We start from the raw sequence: 17,547 nt of genomic DNA, 5'->3' as shown, positions 1-17,547 counted from the left end.
AATAGCTAGAATTTAAGCAGGCATCATGGATCAAGATGTGACCTAGGGGATTGTATTGGTTATCTATTGCTGTACAACAAATTATCCCACAATTTAGCAGCCTAAAATAACAAACATTATCTTTGAGTTTCTGTGGTCAGGAATTCAGGAATGGCTTAGAGTCTCTCATGAGGTTGTAGTCAGGCTGTTGGCCAGAGCTTCAGTCAATTGAAGGCTCAAAGAGGCTGAAGGATCCTCTTCCAAGGTGGTTCACTCACATGGCTGTTGGCAGGAGGCCTCAGTTTCATGCTGGCTGTTGGTGATAGGCTTATTTCCTTATCATTTGCACATTTCCATAGGACTGCTTAGTGTCCTCATGGCATGTCAGCTGGCTTCTCCCCAAGTGAGTAATCCAACAGAGAGCAAGGAGGAAGCTGCAACATCTTTTATGACTTAGTTTTGTAAGTGTCACATCATCACTTCTGCCATGTTCTATTCATTATATGTAGCTCACTAAATCCTGCCCACATTCAAGGGGAGGGGACTAGGTGCCACTTCTTGAAGGGAGGAACATTGTAGTAGACAGAACCATTGCCTGCACACCCCTACCCCCACACCTCCAAAGATATCTTTGTCCTAATGCCTAGAACCAGCACATATGTTACGTACACAGAATATAGGACTTTGCTTCTGTAATTAAGAATCTGGAGATGAGAAAATTATGGAGTACCTGGGTAGGCTTAATGTAATCATAAGGATCTTTATAAGAGGAAGGCAAGAGAGTCAGAGTGAGAGTAGTAAATGTAAGGATGGAAGCAGGTCAGAGTGATAGAGCCATGAGTCAAGGAATGCATACCACCTCTAGAAGCTGGAAAAGGTAAGGAATGGATTTTCCCCTAGAGCCTGCAGAAGGAGTGCAGCCTTTGACTTTAGCCCTCTAAGACCCATTTTGGATTTCTGACCTCCAGAAATGTAAGATAATAAATTGTTTTCTAAGCCACTAAGTTAGTGGTAATTTATTACAACAGCGATAGGAAACTAATACAAGCATCAAAGTATTTGTGGACATATTTTGAAAACACCACAGTCCGCCCTCTGGCCACAAATTATTTATAGTCCTCCCATATGCAAAATACACTCACCCCTCCCAAGGCCCCAAAGTCTTAGCTCATTATAGCCTCAGCTCAGAGTCCTTATTCTCTACATAGGTCCAGGGGAAGATGAGGCTTCTTGGATGTAGTTTTTTCCATCCAGCTCCTTGAGTATAGTACCTCTCAATCTGAAGTCCTGTGAACTAAAGCAAAAAGCTATATGCTCCCTTCCTACAACCACGAATGTAAAATGAGTGGGACAGATAGGTACAGGAGGGTACGGGTTTGCAGTCACATTTAAGACCTGGAAATAATTCTCCATGGCTTTTGGTTCTACCCTCTAGGCTCCTGGTTTCATCCTCTAAGTCATCCTTTTTTTCATGAAAGGTAGCATGTGTTTGCACATACATAGTTTTCTCAGTCTGTTTCCCGCTTATAGAACTGGAGAGTCCAAAGGCCTCTTTCCTTTTTTTACTCTATCTCTTTCAGCCCAAGCTGGCAGTGTTTCCACAATACAATGCCCTTTTAAAAATTGTGAATCTCCTGTGAATCTTACTGAGTTTCAGTCTATGAGATAAAAGACATACCCATAAATACCTTTGATATAAATCTTTCTCTACCTTGGGCTTCTGCTGGAGGACAAATACCTTAAGCTTTTTAGAAGCTCTATTGTTTGAGAGGATACGAAAAGCATAACCTTAAAATCTTCAGAGTCTTTTCTCTGATTGAGAGGTACTCTGAGGTACCTCCCTTAAAACCACCACTGGAATGAAAACCAGTGTAGCATAAAATAGAAGCCCATGTCCCTGCAACTATGGTACATGATGTTAGCCCTGGAGTGTCTATCTCAGGACCTCTTCAATGTGAGAGAGAAAATTCTATCTTGCTTAGGTCACTATTATGGAAGGATTTTCTGTTACTGGTAAAAGAATCTAATCTTAATTAATATACCCTTAGTGCAATTGGGGGTCTGTGAAACTGACTAATACAGTAACTAACTAATCAGTAGATTCACTATAAAAAACTACAAGTGTTTAAGACTTGTTAAGTATCCACAATGTTTTGATCAGTATACAAACTGAACCTATTACAATCCTTACACATTAGAAGTTGATGCTTTATGAATAGGTGAAAAATGAGTGGATTCCATTAATATCATAAATAGGCTGGAGGGTGGAGAAGTAGGGAATGGAGGGTGGGGTGTTTACAAAAATAAAAGACATAGTCTCAGCACTTAGAATAAAGACTGTTTAGGGAGATAAACTATAAACGTTTTAAAAGTACTAAAACAATGCTTACCGAGTAGGGTTCAAGACACAAATGAGCACAGTAGTATCACTGAAGGAATTAACTATTATAACATTTATTGAGCACTACATATACATTTTTGAATTATCACAATCCTGGGACAATGAGGAAACTGAGGCTTAGAGAACATAAGTAATTCTCCCCACCGCATATAGTACATAAATAGATCAGAATTTGGATAGCTCTGTCTCTAAAGCCCATGCTTATTCCTCACAATGTAAATCATAGAGAGAGCGCTCAGTGGATCAATGAGAACAAATTTATCTATACGTTTGTAAAGAAAAGATAGTTTAAATCGTGGGCTTTGGGGGGGGGGGATATTTTCAAAATGCTCTTTCCTTGACACAGCACTTACAACTTTAGCAAACTTTAAAAATGATTAATTTCACCGAATTGGATTTATACAACCTTTTAGAGACATAACTGGCGAAAGCCAGGAAAAATCGCTTTGTGTCTTTTCTTTTACCAATATCATTTCATCTGCAGGAGTCACGAAAAGAAAAGTTAACTTTCAAAGAACAAGTTTCTCTTCCAAAAGTAAGCGTCAGTCCGCTGAAAGGTAGCCTGGAACAAATTTCAGCAAAGTAGTGGGACAAATGGCTGCGAGCTGCTCTCCATTATTGAGCAGTAGAAACCGAGAAGGATGGAATGTTTCAGAAGAAAGGAAGGGCGGGAGGCATTCAAAGGATGCATAGAAGATACAATTGAGAAGGAGTCAGATTAGGGAGGGACAGTGCACCAGAGAATGAATAGAGCGGGGAGCGTGAAGGATGGAGGGGGAAACCGAGGCGGGGCGTGCGTAAGGAAAGCGCGGAGGGGAGCCCCGCCACTCGCGTCCCGGCCGCCGAGCCCCGGCGCGGTGAGGTCACAGGCCTTTATGAGGTGGGGCGGAGGGGCGCGGCCGCAGCGCTTCCCAGGCGGCGCAGAGGCGGCGGCGAGCTCGGCCGCTCCCCACGGGACCGGAGCTCCTGCGCCGTGACAGCACCGGCGGCCCGGCTCTCGCGCTGGCCCGGCGCGGGCTGCTCGATGGGCGGAGCGTCGGGCTGGGTCAGGTGACCTGGGGGCGGGGCCTCGCTGCGCGGGAGCCTGGGAAGGCGGTGGGCGGGAGCGTCGTGCGGCGCGAGGCGCTGAGAGGCGCGAGTCGAGTCGTGCGAGAGAAGCGCTGACCCGCCGACGGCAGAGGAGCGGGCCTGGGGGCCGTGTGGGAGTGGGGACAGCCCGAGGAGCCCGGGGCCCGACGGTGGGCTTCTCGGGATGGAGGCAGGGTGGGGGGGCGCAAGACTCGCCAAGGCGATGGGGAAGAGGGGAAGAGCCTCTTAGGTGACGGGGGAGAGTGCAACACAGTGCGAGGGACACGTAGAACAGTTAGGAGATGGGGGAAGGTTCCAGAAAGGGCAGCGGGGTGACGGGACGGTCAAGGGGCCGAGTGAGGGGTGACTGGGCCGGAGGTCCTGCAGAAATGGCGGTAGTTTCTGTGCTTGTTTCCGCGTCTGCTTGCTTTTCCCCCAAGGAAGTGCTAAGCTTCGCAAGAGCAGAGCCTTGCGGAGTCCTCCCCAGCACCGGCTCCTGCGTGAAGCGGATGGTGACCCAGCGTTTGTTAAAGACGGTAATGGGCGATCAGGGTGATACATTTAACGTTGAACTTTGGTGGCAGTAGATGCGGGGAAACTGTGTAGGCGGTGGCTGTGGACCGACGTTTGCAGTGCGCGGGCAGCGTGCGAGGGGAGCGGTCGGGAGGGGAAGAGTGGGAAGTCCTGTGTGAAGGGATGTCCCCTTAGGTGTTAGAAGCAGCGAGTTATTCCGTGGAGGTGGTGATAACTCACCAAGTGAGAAAGGACGACTGTGAGAGCACAAGGTAAACAAACATTCAAGCGCCAAGCCAAAACGAGTGTTATGATGGACTTTTGGAGTCAGATTCTCTTTTTCTCTCTCAGCTTGGCCTCTTGATTTACTGAGAAGCTGTGGAATTTAGTGGAACTGTCCCTGGATTTGGGAGTTAGAGAACTGAATTTTGCGACTATCTTGTAGTGTATATTGTGTGAGCAAATCGCCATGTCTCTGGCATCAGTTTCCTCATGTTTAATAAGGGATTTAGACTAGAAAGATTTTTAAGATCATTTGAGCTCTGTTATGCGTTCTGTGATTTCATGTAACAGTAAACAAGGAATCCTCCCCCACCTCAACTTTAACATGTATCTACTAAATTAGAAAATTTTGAAAATTCTGTACTCTGGCAAGGATTGGAAAACCCTTGTAGCTTGGTCTGCATAGGAAATGAATCAATCATGATACTTTAAAAAATACCTTTGATGTTTCAGAGAGTTTGGAATTTCTTCAGTTCTTTTTGGAGTTTTTGATGAGGCAGATGATGACAACCAAGATGCAAGGGAAAACCAGAAAGGATAGTGTGTGTGTGGGAGTGTGGTGGGCAGAATTTAGGGTGTGGCTAGTGGTGGCTATTTTCTCTCTTTCTAGAACTACTGGGACCAGAGGGGAGATAGATGCCCTTCTGGATTCTCATAGCTGCTTCCAGATGTTTCTTCCTCCCATTCTCAGAAGGCTCAGTTTTGCATCTCACGTCATCAGATTATGTCACCCAATACCACTCCTTGTGGCAGTCAGATTTCAGCTGGCTTTCTGCTGCTCTAACACTACTGTCATAATTCTTCTGATTTTAGTATTCATGTAGATGATCTTTTCAATACTCTGTTTTCTCACTTCCTGCCCTCTCCTCCTACAATAATTTCACCTTTCCTCAGTTACTTTCTCCCTTCTTCATAGTTCCAATTTCATATTATCTCAACATGTCCCATTGTCCAACCAGCACATTCCTATCTTTCAGGTACACTCCAACTCTGACAATCTGTGGACCCCACCAGAATCTTCAATCTACTCTTTTTTTTTTTTTTTTTTGATTTTTTTGGGTTTTTTTTTGGTGAGGAAGATTGTCCCTGAACTAACATCTCTTGTCACTCTTCCTCTTTTTTGCTTGAGGATTGTTGCTGAGCTAACATCTGTGCCAGTCTTCCTCTATTTTGTATGTGGGACCCCACCACAGCATAGCTTTATGAGTGGTGTGTATGTCCGTGCCCGGGATCTGAACCTGCAAACCCCAGGCCACTGACGTGGAGTGCGTGAATTTAACCACTATGCCACCGGGCCAGCCCCTCAATCTACATTTTTTTTTTCTTTTAATATCACTTTACCCTCTCTTGTCTTTCCTTCCCACTCACCTACTCAGTTTGTTTCACTGTCAATAAAACCATTCCCTTGCATCCCCCCAGTTCCTTTATCACCTTTTCAGTTCATTTTACTTTCTTGCCTAAATCAAAACCCTAGGTTAAATCTGGATCTCTGCCTATTGAGTGCCACCATTCCCATATTGAACCATCCTTACTGGTTTCACTTTAAATTCACAAGCGTTAACCTCGAGGGGTCCTTGATGCTGCCCAGCAATCATATCAGATTCTCCTGGGCTGTTAATACTTCCTCTCTCCTAGATGACTGTTTTATAACTATACCTTTCTCCTCAAACCTGAAGTACCACCTTTCACATTCTCATTCTTAGTTTGATTACCTTGCTTTATGTTTCACTAAGAAAACTAAAGCAATCAGAGATGATTTTCACAAGCTTAAACAACCACATCTACTCACCTCTTCTGTGTGTAATGATGCCCAGTTACTCTACCATATCTCCTATTACCATGAGTATGTTCTTAGCTAAGGCCAGACTCTTCCCTTGTGCCCTAAATCCCATCTCCCTTCTCCTACTTGAGAGTATTTTTCCAGTAATTTTCCCCTCCGATATGATCAGTTTTTGCTCTTTTACTGGATTATTTCTATCAACATGACTTTATTTTTCCCCATCTTAAACCCTCATAATACCATTTACCCCTCAGCTACTACCTCATTTCTCTTTCTTATTATAGCGTAACTCCTTGAAAGAGTTCTCTCTTCTGACTGTCTGCAATTTCTCTACCTGATTCTCTCTCGAACTCACTCTAGGGACATTTTTTCCTTACCATACCACTGAAATGGCTCCTTGTAGGATCGTTGATGTCCTCCATGTTGCAAAACCTAATGGCTCATTCAGTACTCATCTTGACCTAACAGCAGCATTTGTCACAGTTGATTACTCACTCTTCTTTTGAAGTACTTTTTTTCAGTTGTCTTTCAGGAACCCAAACCCACCTGATTTTCCTTCCTCATAGCAACAGAGTGATCCTTTCAGAAAGGACTTCAGATCATGTCATCTCTCTGCTCAAAACTCTTCATTGGCTTCCCATCTCCTCAGAGTACAAGCCAAAGTTCTTACGATGATCTAGGAGCCCTCCGTGATCTGCCTCCCTCCCTTGACCTCTCTGAGGTCCTGTCCTCCCTCTTTCCCCTTTGCTTTCTCTGCTTCAGCCTTATGGGCCTTCCTACTGTTCTTTGAACATTCAGACTCCTTGCTTCAGAGCCTTTGTACTTGCTTTTCTCTGGCTGAAATGCTCTTCGCTAAGATATTCATTGGCTCCCTACTTTAATTCCTTCAGGTCTATACTAACAAGTCTGTCTCTCAGTGAGGTCTTCCTTGGCTACCCTATCTCTTCCCTGCATCTCTCCTCCAGTGCCATACTTCATATTCCCTTCCCCTGCCTTACCTTTTTTTATTAGTACTTATCACAGATGACATACTACATATTTTACTTATCTATTTTATTGTCTCTCTCCCCAACTAGATGTAAGCTCCATGAGAGCAGGGTTTTTTTTTTTCTATATCCCCCGAGTCTGGAAGAAAGCCTAGAACATAGGAAGCATGCATAATATATGTGCTGAATTCATGGATGGAAGGATGTATGGGTAGATGATTGGTAAAGAGGGATACAGCTCTTCATTTCTCTTGGTTTGTCCTTGCAAGTTCACATGTATGTCATAGTATTGAAAGAGTTGAGAAACAATTCTGTTGTCAAAGTTATGAAGAAGAGACTTACTGTGCTATTTTTTTCTCTTAGCTTAGAGAGGGTTATGTGGTATCTGATTTATCCAGTAGATTAAGACCTGCCAACTTTTCGATAATCAGATCAATAAATTATGAAACAGTTCTTCCTTCTAGGGTTTATTTAAATCATGCTTACTCTCTTAATTAAATTCTTTGATAACTTAAGAACTCTTGGTAAGTAAGCTCAATAGAGAGGGAATTCCTTCCTTCCTTGCTTCCCTCCTTCCTCCCTCCCTCCCTCTCTTCTTTCCCTCACTCTTCCCTCCCTCCCTCATTTCTTCCCTCCTTTCTTTTCTTCCCTCATTATATGCATATAACATTGTGCTTGGTACTGTGAGAAATCATTCAAAGAATGATAAGATACCAGTCCATTCCTTAGAAATTTAGGCTATATAGTTGATACAAGAGCTATATGTGTGATAATTAAATAAAAATACAAGGCAAATGATTAATGCCAGTTGAATAGTGAAGACATTACAAATAGGGAAGACAATAAGTGCTATACCAAGTAGTTTAGAGGTAAAGATTGAACTGGTTAAAGAAGATCTAGAAGAAGTCACGTAGAGTGGGTTGCTATGGAAACCTGTGTAATCTCCTAAAGTCTTGTGAGATGGGTATTTTTAATGTGGTTTCATTTTATTTTTAACATGTTTTGAATTCTGGGAATGTTGGACATATCACATTCAACAGCAATTACTATGACATATTTCAGAAATAAATGATTTTAAAGTACTGTCTCCCTATAAGACAGAATACTAAATACTGCAGTTAAACTTCACAATATGAAAAAGGCATTGATAATTGCAACTAATGTAATATAACTAGCAATGTAATAAACAGCTCATCAAATGTGACTTAGATATGAGTAAAAAAGCCTGAAAATTTTGGAAATTTCTAAAATTGGTATGTAAAGTTGGTTATCACATTTGCATAATGTAGAAATCTTTGGTTTAAAACAGGGTAAAACATCTTTTGTTTGCAATAAATGTTTTGTTTTGAAAGGTATGATGCTGAAGACCATGGGCTTTTGATTTAGGCTGCCTGAGTTACCTCCACTATTTGTTGGCTGTATAAACTTGGGCAATTTGATCTAAGTCTTTATTTTCCTCATCTGTAAAATAGGGGTAATGATAATTCCTTAAAGTATAGTTGTGAGGAATAAATGAAAGAATTCATGTAAAAGTGTTTATCGTAATGTCTAGTACACAGTAAGCATTTAATAATATTAGCTGTTACTGCCATGTTAGCAGTTCTGCTTCTCTGGGTTTATTTGAATAAATATACATAACTCGATTTGTCTGCTTTTGATTCATTTGAATTTGGATTTTTCTACTGCTCCTTATACCACAAAAGATAAAGTTAAGAGACTGGATTATCTCCTGTGATTTATGATTTTTGAACTGCTTTTTTTAGCTTTTGTATGCATATCTGGGTTGGGAAATATCTATTAGGTGTTATGCTGTATGTGAGTGTTACATTGAAGGGATAACTTGAGGTAGGTAAATATAATTCCTTAAGTCTCCTAAACAGGCACATGATTCTTTCTTTTTGTTTGTTTTTGGCAGGAAATCCTTTTGTGCTGTTGCTCATTTACACTTGTTCATCAAGGCCTTTAAGTCCTCCAGGGCAGAATTTACCTCTAAACAGAAAGATGGAAACTAAAGTACATTTATTCTACCAGGTATTTTTTTCAAATAGTTTCCAAAGATTCTTTCTTTTTCTTTTTTTATTAGTTTACATTACCTCACATCCATAATCAGTAAGCAGATTCATAGAGTAATATAGTCATAGGATCTTGCTTAACAACTGAGATGACTTTTGAGCTCTTTTAGTGGACATATATTGAACTCTCATCCCAGCAACCCATGTCGTATCAAGAGATCTGTGGTGTATACTGAGAGTATTTTTGGGGATAGCGACTGGGATAATTTTTCAGGAGACCAAAGGATTTAAACGTAAGCGAGAGGTTGTATATAATGTAATTAATGATGTGGGAGTCTAACCAAAAGGTAATATAAAAGATACTAAGTTTCTTTAGCTTTCTTATCTGTGATTTAGGGAATATTCTTGTATTGGCCAGTGTTCTGTCAAATAAAAAACAAATATGGACTTAATAAAGAGAGGCTTTGTTCAAAAAGATTATTGCAAGGAGGAAAGGGACTATTGAAATAGGAGGAGGGGGGAACAATTGCAATAGAAAGAGCACTGTGACCATAAGATCTGTAAGCAACTCAAGGGCTAGGCAAAAAGGGGTTTTCTTTTATAGAGAGGAGCAAACAAGGCTAGGAATAACTGGATATGGAGAAGTGGGATGAAAGAGTGGCATGATGGGATAACTAGATCAGAGAATATTTTACTGGGAGGCCAGCCTGTTCTCTGGTGGGTTTGTATGCTGGCTCAGGCTGAGGTTGGGTCAAAGTTCAGGGTCCTGGAGAGAGGAGAGAAGCTTAACCAAAGTTTAGTTAATAAGTATTTTGTTCTGATTAATCAGTGGGGATAAAACAATTCAGCTAATCATTTATGAGACAAAGAAAGGGAATTTTGAAAGTGTTTGGTCTTGTCATAGGTAAACAAGGGGAGCATCGTGAATCATATCTAAATCATGTGGGGAAGGGTGGTTCTTTGCAGTAAGCTATTTTCCAGAACACAAAAGGATGAGGAGATTCCTTTAATCTTCACTGTTTTCCAGGAGTGCAGGGCTCAGGTAAAATTCAGCATTGTCAACTGAGAGTCTTAATAATTTAAACTTATTCTTTTAATGGATTTGGTGCCACCATGTAAAACATATGCCTATACTATAAATCCAAAAACAATTTCAGGGCTTCTTGCTAGGTACTGAGATATGTAACTTATAGCATATCTGTATTTTTAATCTGTTCTATCTTTTTACAAATAGTACTTCGTTGATTGTACCCTTATAAACTGATTTTGAAAGTGAATTCTTAAAAAATTAAAAAAATTAACAATATTAAAATATCATAGCAGTTTATTTTCCTTAGGCTATATAGTTTGAACTTCACAGATGGTTCACCTTTAACCATAGAGTTTCAAAGATTCTTTTCTTCCTTTTCTCTTCTGTGTTGTTAGTTTTTACTTAACTATTTAACTGTTCCCATTCATCTAGCCTTTGATAACAGGTTTTTGTGCTCCTCTGTCTTTTTAGATTCCCATCCCTTTTTTTTCCCCTGGTTTCCATTTTGGGTCATTTTTCTCTCTTTGGGTCTCATTTCTCTAGGAATCCTTTCATTATTCGTAATAAACTCTCATCAAGGCAGTAAGTCACATTTCCTTTTTGAAACAAGTTGTTAAAGGTGTGCCTCTGTTGTAAAACAAATGTATGCAGATTCTAAAAGATTTCCATCTCATTTGGAAATAGAGGTTCTCTCTGAACTCCCTTGGTAATCCGCTTTATAATTGCCTGTATGATCTGTTCAGGCATTAAAAACTAATGCACCTTTGATCAACTAGATTCAGTCCAGTTGTTTTAAGCAAACAGCCAAGTTTCAAGAGAGAATATTTCTAACTTCATTCCTCTTTTTCTAAAGATGTTTATTCCTCCTAAGCTCTAATTCCTTTTTTTAGGTGGAGAGGTCTATTTAGAAGCGATATAGCTTTTTCTTTTTTTTCTTAGTCGACTATTTTTTATCGCAGTTTTAGATTAACAGCAAAATTGAGTGGAAAGTACACAGAGTACCCATATAACCCCTGCTGCTGTACATGCACAGCCTTCTCCACTATCAACATCCTGCACCACAGTGATACATTTGATGTTACAGTTGATAAACTTACATTGACACATCATTATCACCCAAAGTCCATAGTTTATATTAGGATTGACTCTTGATGTTGTACATTCTATGGATTTGGACCAATGTGTAATGACATATAGTCACTATTATAATATCATATAGAATAGTTTCACTGCCCTAAAAACCCTCTGTGCTCTGCCTAGTCATCTCTTCTCACCTCCCACCGCTGGAAACCACTGATCTTTTTATTGTCTTCATGGTTTTACCTTTTCCAGAATGTCACATAGTTGGAATCATACAGATTGTAGACTTTATAGACTGGCTTCTTTCACTTAGTAATAGACATTTAAGTTTCCTCCATGTGTTTTCACGGCTTGATAGCTCATTTTCTTTTTAACACTGAATGGTATTCCATTGTCTAGATGTACCACAGTTTATTTATCCGTTCATCTACTGAAGGACATCTTGTTTTTTCCAAATTTTGGCAATTATAAATAAAGCTTCTATAAACATCCATGTGCAGGTTTTTGTGTGAACACACTTTTTCAACTCCTTTAGGTAAATACCAAGAAGTGCAATTGCTGGATTGTATCTTAGAGAATTTTAGTTTTGTAAGAGACTACCAAACTGTTTTCCAAAGTGGCTGTACCATTTTGCATTCCCACCAGCAATGAATGAGAGTTCCTCTTGCTCCACATCCTGTGGGCATTTTGTGTGGTCAGTAATTTGGGTTTTGGTCATTCTAATAGATATGCAGTGGTATCTTTATGTTGTTTTAATTTGCAATTCCATAATAACATGATGTTAAGCATCTTTTCATGTGCTTATTTTTCATCTGTACATCATCTTTGGTGAGGTATCTGTTAAGATCTTTTGCCCATTTTTTAATTGGGTTGTTCTTTTTCTTATTGCTGAGTTTTAAGAGAATTTTGTATAATTTTTGAATATACAAAATAAACATTCTTTGAATACAGTCCTTTATCAGATATATCTTTTGCAAATATTTTCTCTCAGCCTGTGGCTTGTCCTCTTATCCTCTTGACAGTGTCTTTTGCAGAGTAGATATTTTTAATTTTAATGAAGTTAACTTTAACAATGCCTTAAGAATTAGATTCAATAAATGTTAGATACATTAGTGAATGCTGTGCATTTTACAGCTGCATAATGCAGAAAGGAAAGTTGGAGGCATTTAGAATAATATACCTAATCTGGACTAATGCACTAATGAATGAACATTTTCAACCAAATTCTCTTTGGTAGAGCTAACAGCAAAGCAACATTTTAGAAAGAATTTTTGTTGTTAATGCTGTTGAGTTGATTCCAACTCCTAGTGACCCCATCTACAGCAGAGTGGAACCCTGCTGGTCTTTTTTGCACAATCCTTTCATCTTCCACCGCTATGTCAGACAATGCTCTGCTGCTATCATAGGGTTTTCATGGACAATTTTTTTGGAAGTGGGTGCCCAGGTCCTTCTTCCTAGTCTGTCTTAGTCTGGAAGCTCCGCTGAAACCTGTCCACCATAGGTGACCCTGCCAGTATTTGAAATGCCGGTGGCATAGCTTTCAGCGTCACAGCAACATGCAGCCACAACAGTATAACTACCAACAGTTGGGTGATGTGGTTCCTTGGCCAGGAAACGAACCTGGGCCATGGGGGTGAGAGCACCAAATCTTAACTACTAGACCACTAGGGCTGGCTTTTAGAGAAAATATTGATCTAAAATGAATAATTTGAGCCAGAATGTCCTATTTAATTTATATGTGTAAAGAGAACATAGCTGACTGTGGCTCTTGATTTCTCCCCAGGCAGAAGAAAATACTAATTTATCAGAAGATGACTGTAATTCTTTTGCAACCCACTTGCCATCGATATATATTGATAGCAAGAAATACATCAAGTTTTCTAAAAGAACAGAGAAAAGGATTTCGCCTGAAATTAGAGGTTTGAGCCTAGAACACAGAAAAACGTAAGTTAAATTCTGAGCATACTTAATTGAATTATTCTTTTGCAAGTTTAAGAAAACCAAAAATGTAGCTCATGTGTTCTCATAATGTACTGAGTATAAAGGATCATGCATATTTGTGGCCATCCTTTCTGGAGCTTAGTTTTATTTCCTAGATACCCATTCTTACACTTTTTCTCACTTCTCTCATAGCCATGTGGAAGCCTATAAACTATCATAGGCTTCCAGTTATAGGAGAGTAGTTGTCCATAGGTCTGTGTTTGTCCTTTATTTTTTGACAAATAAAACTGTAAGAGTGGACGCTGTGATGATTTGTGTATCCATTGTGAAATTCTTACTACCTTTGAGTTAATTAACAGATCCATCACCTCACATATTTACCTTTATTTATTTATTTAATTTTTGTTTTGGTGAGAACACTTAAGTTTGATTCTCTTAGCAAATTTCAATTATATAATACAGTATTATCAGCTATAGTCACCATGTTATACATTAGATCCTCAGACCTTATTCATCTCTAACTGAAAATTTATACTGTTTTACCAGCCTCTCCGTATCCCTAATTCCCCCACCCCCATACCCTGGCAACCATCATTCTCTGTTTCTGTGAGTTTGGCTTTTTTAGATTCCACATATAAGTGATATCCTATGGTATTTATCTTTTTCTGTCGTATTTCACTTTGCATAATGCCCTTAAGGTCCATCCATGTTGTTGCAGTGGCAGGATTTCCTTCTTTCTCATAGCTGGATAGTATTCCATTGTTGTATTTATACCACATCTTTAACCATTCATCTGTTGACAGATAGTTAGATTGTTTCTGTATCTTGGCTATTGTGAATAATGCTGCAATGAACATGGGAGTGCGGATATTTCTTAAGATCCTGTTTTTCACTTCTTTTGGGTATATACCCAGAAGTGGAATTGCTGGATCTTATGGTAGTTCTATTTTTAATTTTTTGAGGGCTCTTCATACTGTTTCCCATAGTGGCTGCACCAGTTTAGATTCCCACCTGCAGTGCATGAGGATTCCCTTTTCTTCACAGTCTTGCAAATACTTGTTCTCTCTTGTTTTCTTGATGACTGCTATTCTAACAGGTGGGAGGTGATGTCTCTTTGTGGTTTTGATTTGTATTTCCCTGATGATGAGTGATGTTGAACACCTTTTCATATACCTGTTGGCCATTTGTGTGTCTTTAGAAAAATGTCTGTTCAGGTCCTTTATCCATTTTTTAATTGGGTTGTTTGTTTATTTGCTATTGAGTTGTATGAGTTTCTTGTATATTTTAAATATTAACTAATAAGATATATGGTTTGCAAATATTCTCTTCCATTCCATAGGTTGTCTTTTTATTTTGCTGATAGTTTCCTTTGTTGTGCAGGTGCTTTTTAGTTTGATGTAGTCCCACTTGTTTATTTTTGCTTTTGTTGCCTTTGTTTTTGGTGTCAAATCCAAAAAATCTTTGCCAAGACTGCTGTCAAAGAGTGTTACTGCTTATGTTTTCTTCTAGAAATTTTATGGTTTCTTTCTCAAGATTGCTTTGGCTCTTTGATATCTTTTTTAGTTCTATACAAATTTTAGGATTGTTTATTCTATTTCAGTGAAAAATGGCCTTGGAATTTGGATAGGGATTGCATTGAATCCATAGATCACTTTGGGTGATATGGACATTTTAACAATATTAATTCTTCCAGTCTGTGAACATAGAATATCTTGCCATTTATTTATGTTTTCTTCAGTTTCTTTCATCAATGTTTCATAGTTTTAAGCATTCATATCTTTCACCTCCATGGTTAAATTTATTCCCAAGTATTTTATTCTTTTTGATGCTATTGTAAATGGGATTGTTTTCTTAATTTCTCTTTCTGAGAGTTCATTGTTAGTGTATAGAAATGCAACTGATTTTTGTATATTGATTTTTTTTTTGGTGAGGAAGATTGGCTCTGAGCTAACATCTGTTGCCAGTCTTTCTCTTTTTTTTCTCCCTAAAGCCCCAGTACATAGTTGCATATGCTAGTTGTAGGGCATTTTAGCTCTTCTATGTGGGATGACACCACAGCATGGCCTGATGAACAGTGTGTAGGTCTGTGCCCAGGACCCGAATTGGTGAACCCCAGGCCTCTGAAATGGAGATTGCTAACCCGACCACTCGGTTGCAGGGCCAGCCCCTGTATATTGATTTTTTTATCCTGAAAATTTACTGAATTAGTTTATTAGTTGTAACAGTTTTTTGGTGAAATCTCAAGGGTTTTCTATATTGAAGATTGTGCCATCTGGAAACAGACAATTTAAGTTCTTGCTTTCTGATGTAGGTGCATTTGTTTCTTTTTCTTGCCTAATTGCTCTGGCTAGGACTTCCAGTACTATGTTGAATAAAAATGGCAAGAGTGGGCACCCTTGTCCTGTTCCTTTCAGGTTTTCACCATTTAGTAGGATGTTAGTTCTGGGCTTGTCATATATGGCTTTTATTATGCTGAGATATATTCCTTCTATACCCACTTTGTTGAGAGTTTTTGTCATGAAAGGATGTTGAATTTTGTCAAATGCTTTTTCTGCATCTGTTGAGATGATTATATGATTTTTATCCTATCCTTTTTGTTAATGTCGTTATATTAGGGAAAACCTCAGTTCTTCTCCCTGTTTCTCCTTTCCTTGCACACTTCCACCATACTCACAACGCTTTTTTTTTTTGAGGAAGATTAGCCCTGAGCTAACATCTGCTGCCAATCTTCCTCTTTTTGCTGAGGAAGACTGGCTCTGAGCTAACATCCGTGCCCATCTTCGTCTACTTTGTATGTGGGACACCTGCCACAGCATGGCTTGCCAAGTGATACCATGTCCGCACCCGGGATCCAAACTGGCGAACCCCTGCTGAAGGGGAATGTGTGAACTTAACTGCTGTGCCACTGGGCTGGCCCCTCACAACACTTCTGATACCAGATGTGTGGTTTTTCCCCACACCAGGCAATTCAGTGACACCAACTTGATGTCCTACAGTTTAACTCAATGCTGACACTATCTACCTGGAGACAGTGTTAGGTCCTATGGGTTAAGGGCTCAGACCCACAAGACTGCCCTGCCATTTAATATGCCAATCACAGATAGTAGGTCTCCAGGTTACCCACAACTTCTGTCTGACTTGGCTACAAATCAGAGGTTCCCATGACCCCCTCCTCGGGTTCAGTTAATTGCTAGAGTGACCCACAGAACTCAGGGAAACACTTATATAACGTTTACCAGTTTATTAAAAGACATGATAGAGGATATAGATGAACAGTCAGATGAAGAGATACATAGGGAGAGGCCTGGGAGGGTCCCAAGCACAGGAACTTCTGTCCCCATGGAGTTGGGATGTGTCACCCTCTTAGTGGATAGATATGTTTACTAACCTAGAAGCTCTTCAGAGCGGGGAGAGCGGCTTGAAATGGAGTTAATAATTGATAATGCCTACAATGAAGATGCCTGTATAAAATTCCCAATAGTATGGGGTTTGGAGATATTCCAGGTTGGTGAATATATCCACAAGGGTATTCAGGAGGGTAATACACCATAACTTCAAACTCTGATTGTGCTTCAGTCAGAAGCACAGATAACAATCTACACTTGCAATTGGCTTCTGAAGTGGAGTGGGGGCAATCTGAACACTTATCCTGTAGGATTTGATGGTATCTCTGGGTAGATAGTGTCAGAATTGTGTTAAATTGTAGGATACCCAACTAGTGTTGCAGAGAATTACTTGGTGAGGTGAAAATCCCCACACATTTGGGGTCAGAAGTGTTGTGAGTGTAGTAGTAGTGTGAGAGTAAAGGAGAAACACAGGAAGAGGCCTGGGTTTTTTCTTCCATAGTGGTGTATTACATTTATTGATTTGCCTATGTTGAACCATCCTTGTATCCCAGAAATAAATCCCACTTGATTATGGTGTATGATCCTTTAATGTACAGTTGGATTTGGCTTGCTAGTATTTTGTTGAGAATTTTTGCATCTCTGTTCATCAGTGCTATTGGCCTGTAATTTTCCTTGTAGTGTCCTTGTTTGGCTTTGGTATCAGTAATGTTGGCCTCATAAAATGAGTTTGAAAGTGTTCCCTTCTCTTCAAGTTTTGGGAAGAGTTTGGGAAGCATTGGCATTAATTCTTTAAATCTTTAGTAGAATTCACCAGGGAAGCTATCTGGTCTTGGACTTTTCTTTGTTGGAAGGTTTTTGATTACTGATTCAGTCTCTTTAGTGATAGTTGATCAGTTCAGATTTTCTGTTTCTTCATGATTCAGTCTTGGTAGCTTGTATATTTGTAGGAATTTATTCATTTCTTCTAGGTTACCTAAGTTGTTGGCGTATGATTGTTCATAGTAGTTTCTTATGACCTTTACTATTTCTGTTATCAGTTGTAATATCTCTTCTTTCATTTCTGATTTTGTTTGAATCTCTTTTTTTCTTAGTCTAGCTAAAGAGGTCAATTTTGTTTATCATTTCCTA

At 39.7% G+C, this 17,547-nt stretch overlaps 1 protein-coding gene across 1 annotated transcript in view; it reads left to right on the top strand.

Annotated features, from left to right (window-relative positions):
* The first annotated feature begins 3,267 nt into the window (after nucleotides 1-3,267).
* The window catches only part of EFCAB3 (EF-hand calcium binding domain 3), a 498,542-nt gene continuing 484,262 nt past the window's right edge, over nucleotides 3,268-17,547 (top strand). The window contains exons 1-3 of the mRNA XM_070227127.1: nucleotides 3,268-3,430; nucleotides 8,925-9,040; nucleotides 12,915-13,075. Coding sequence (XP_070083228.1) covers nucleotides 9,011-9,040; nucleotides 12,915-13,075 — 191 coding nt within the window. The 5' untranslated portion in view covers nucleotides 3,268-3,430; nucleotides 8,925-9,010. The remainder of the gene's footprint in view (nucleotides 3,431-8,924; nucleotides 9,041-12,914; nucleotides 13,076-17,547) is intronic.

Source organism: Equus caballus, chromosome 11 (assembly GCF_041296265.1).
Source record: "Equus caballus isolate H_3958 breed thoroughbred chromosome 11, TB-T2T, whole genome shotgun sequence".
Taxonomy (NCBI): Eukaryota; Metazoa; Chordata; class Mammalia; order Perissodactyla; family Equidae; genus Equus; species Equus caballus.
This window is presented reverse-complemented; position numbering and strand designations above follow the sequence as displayed.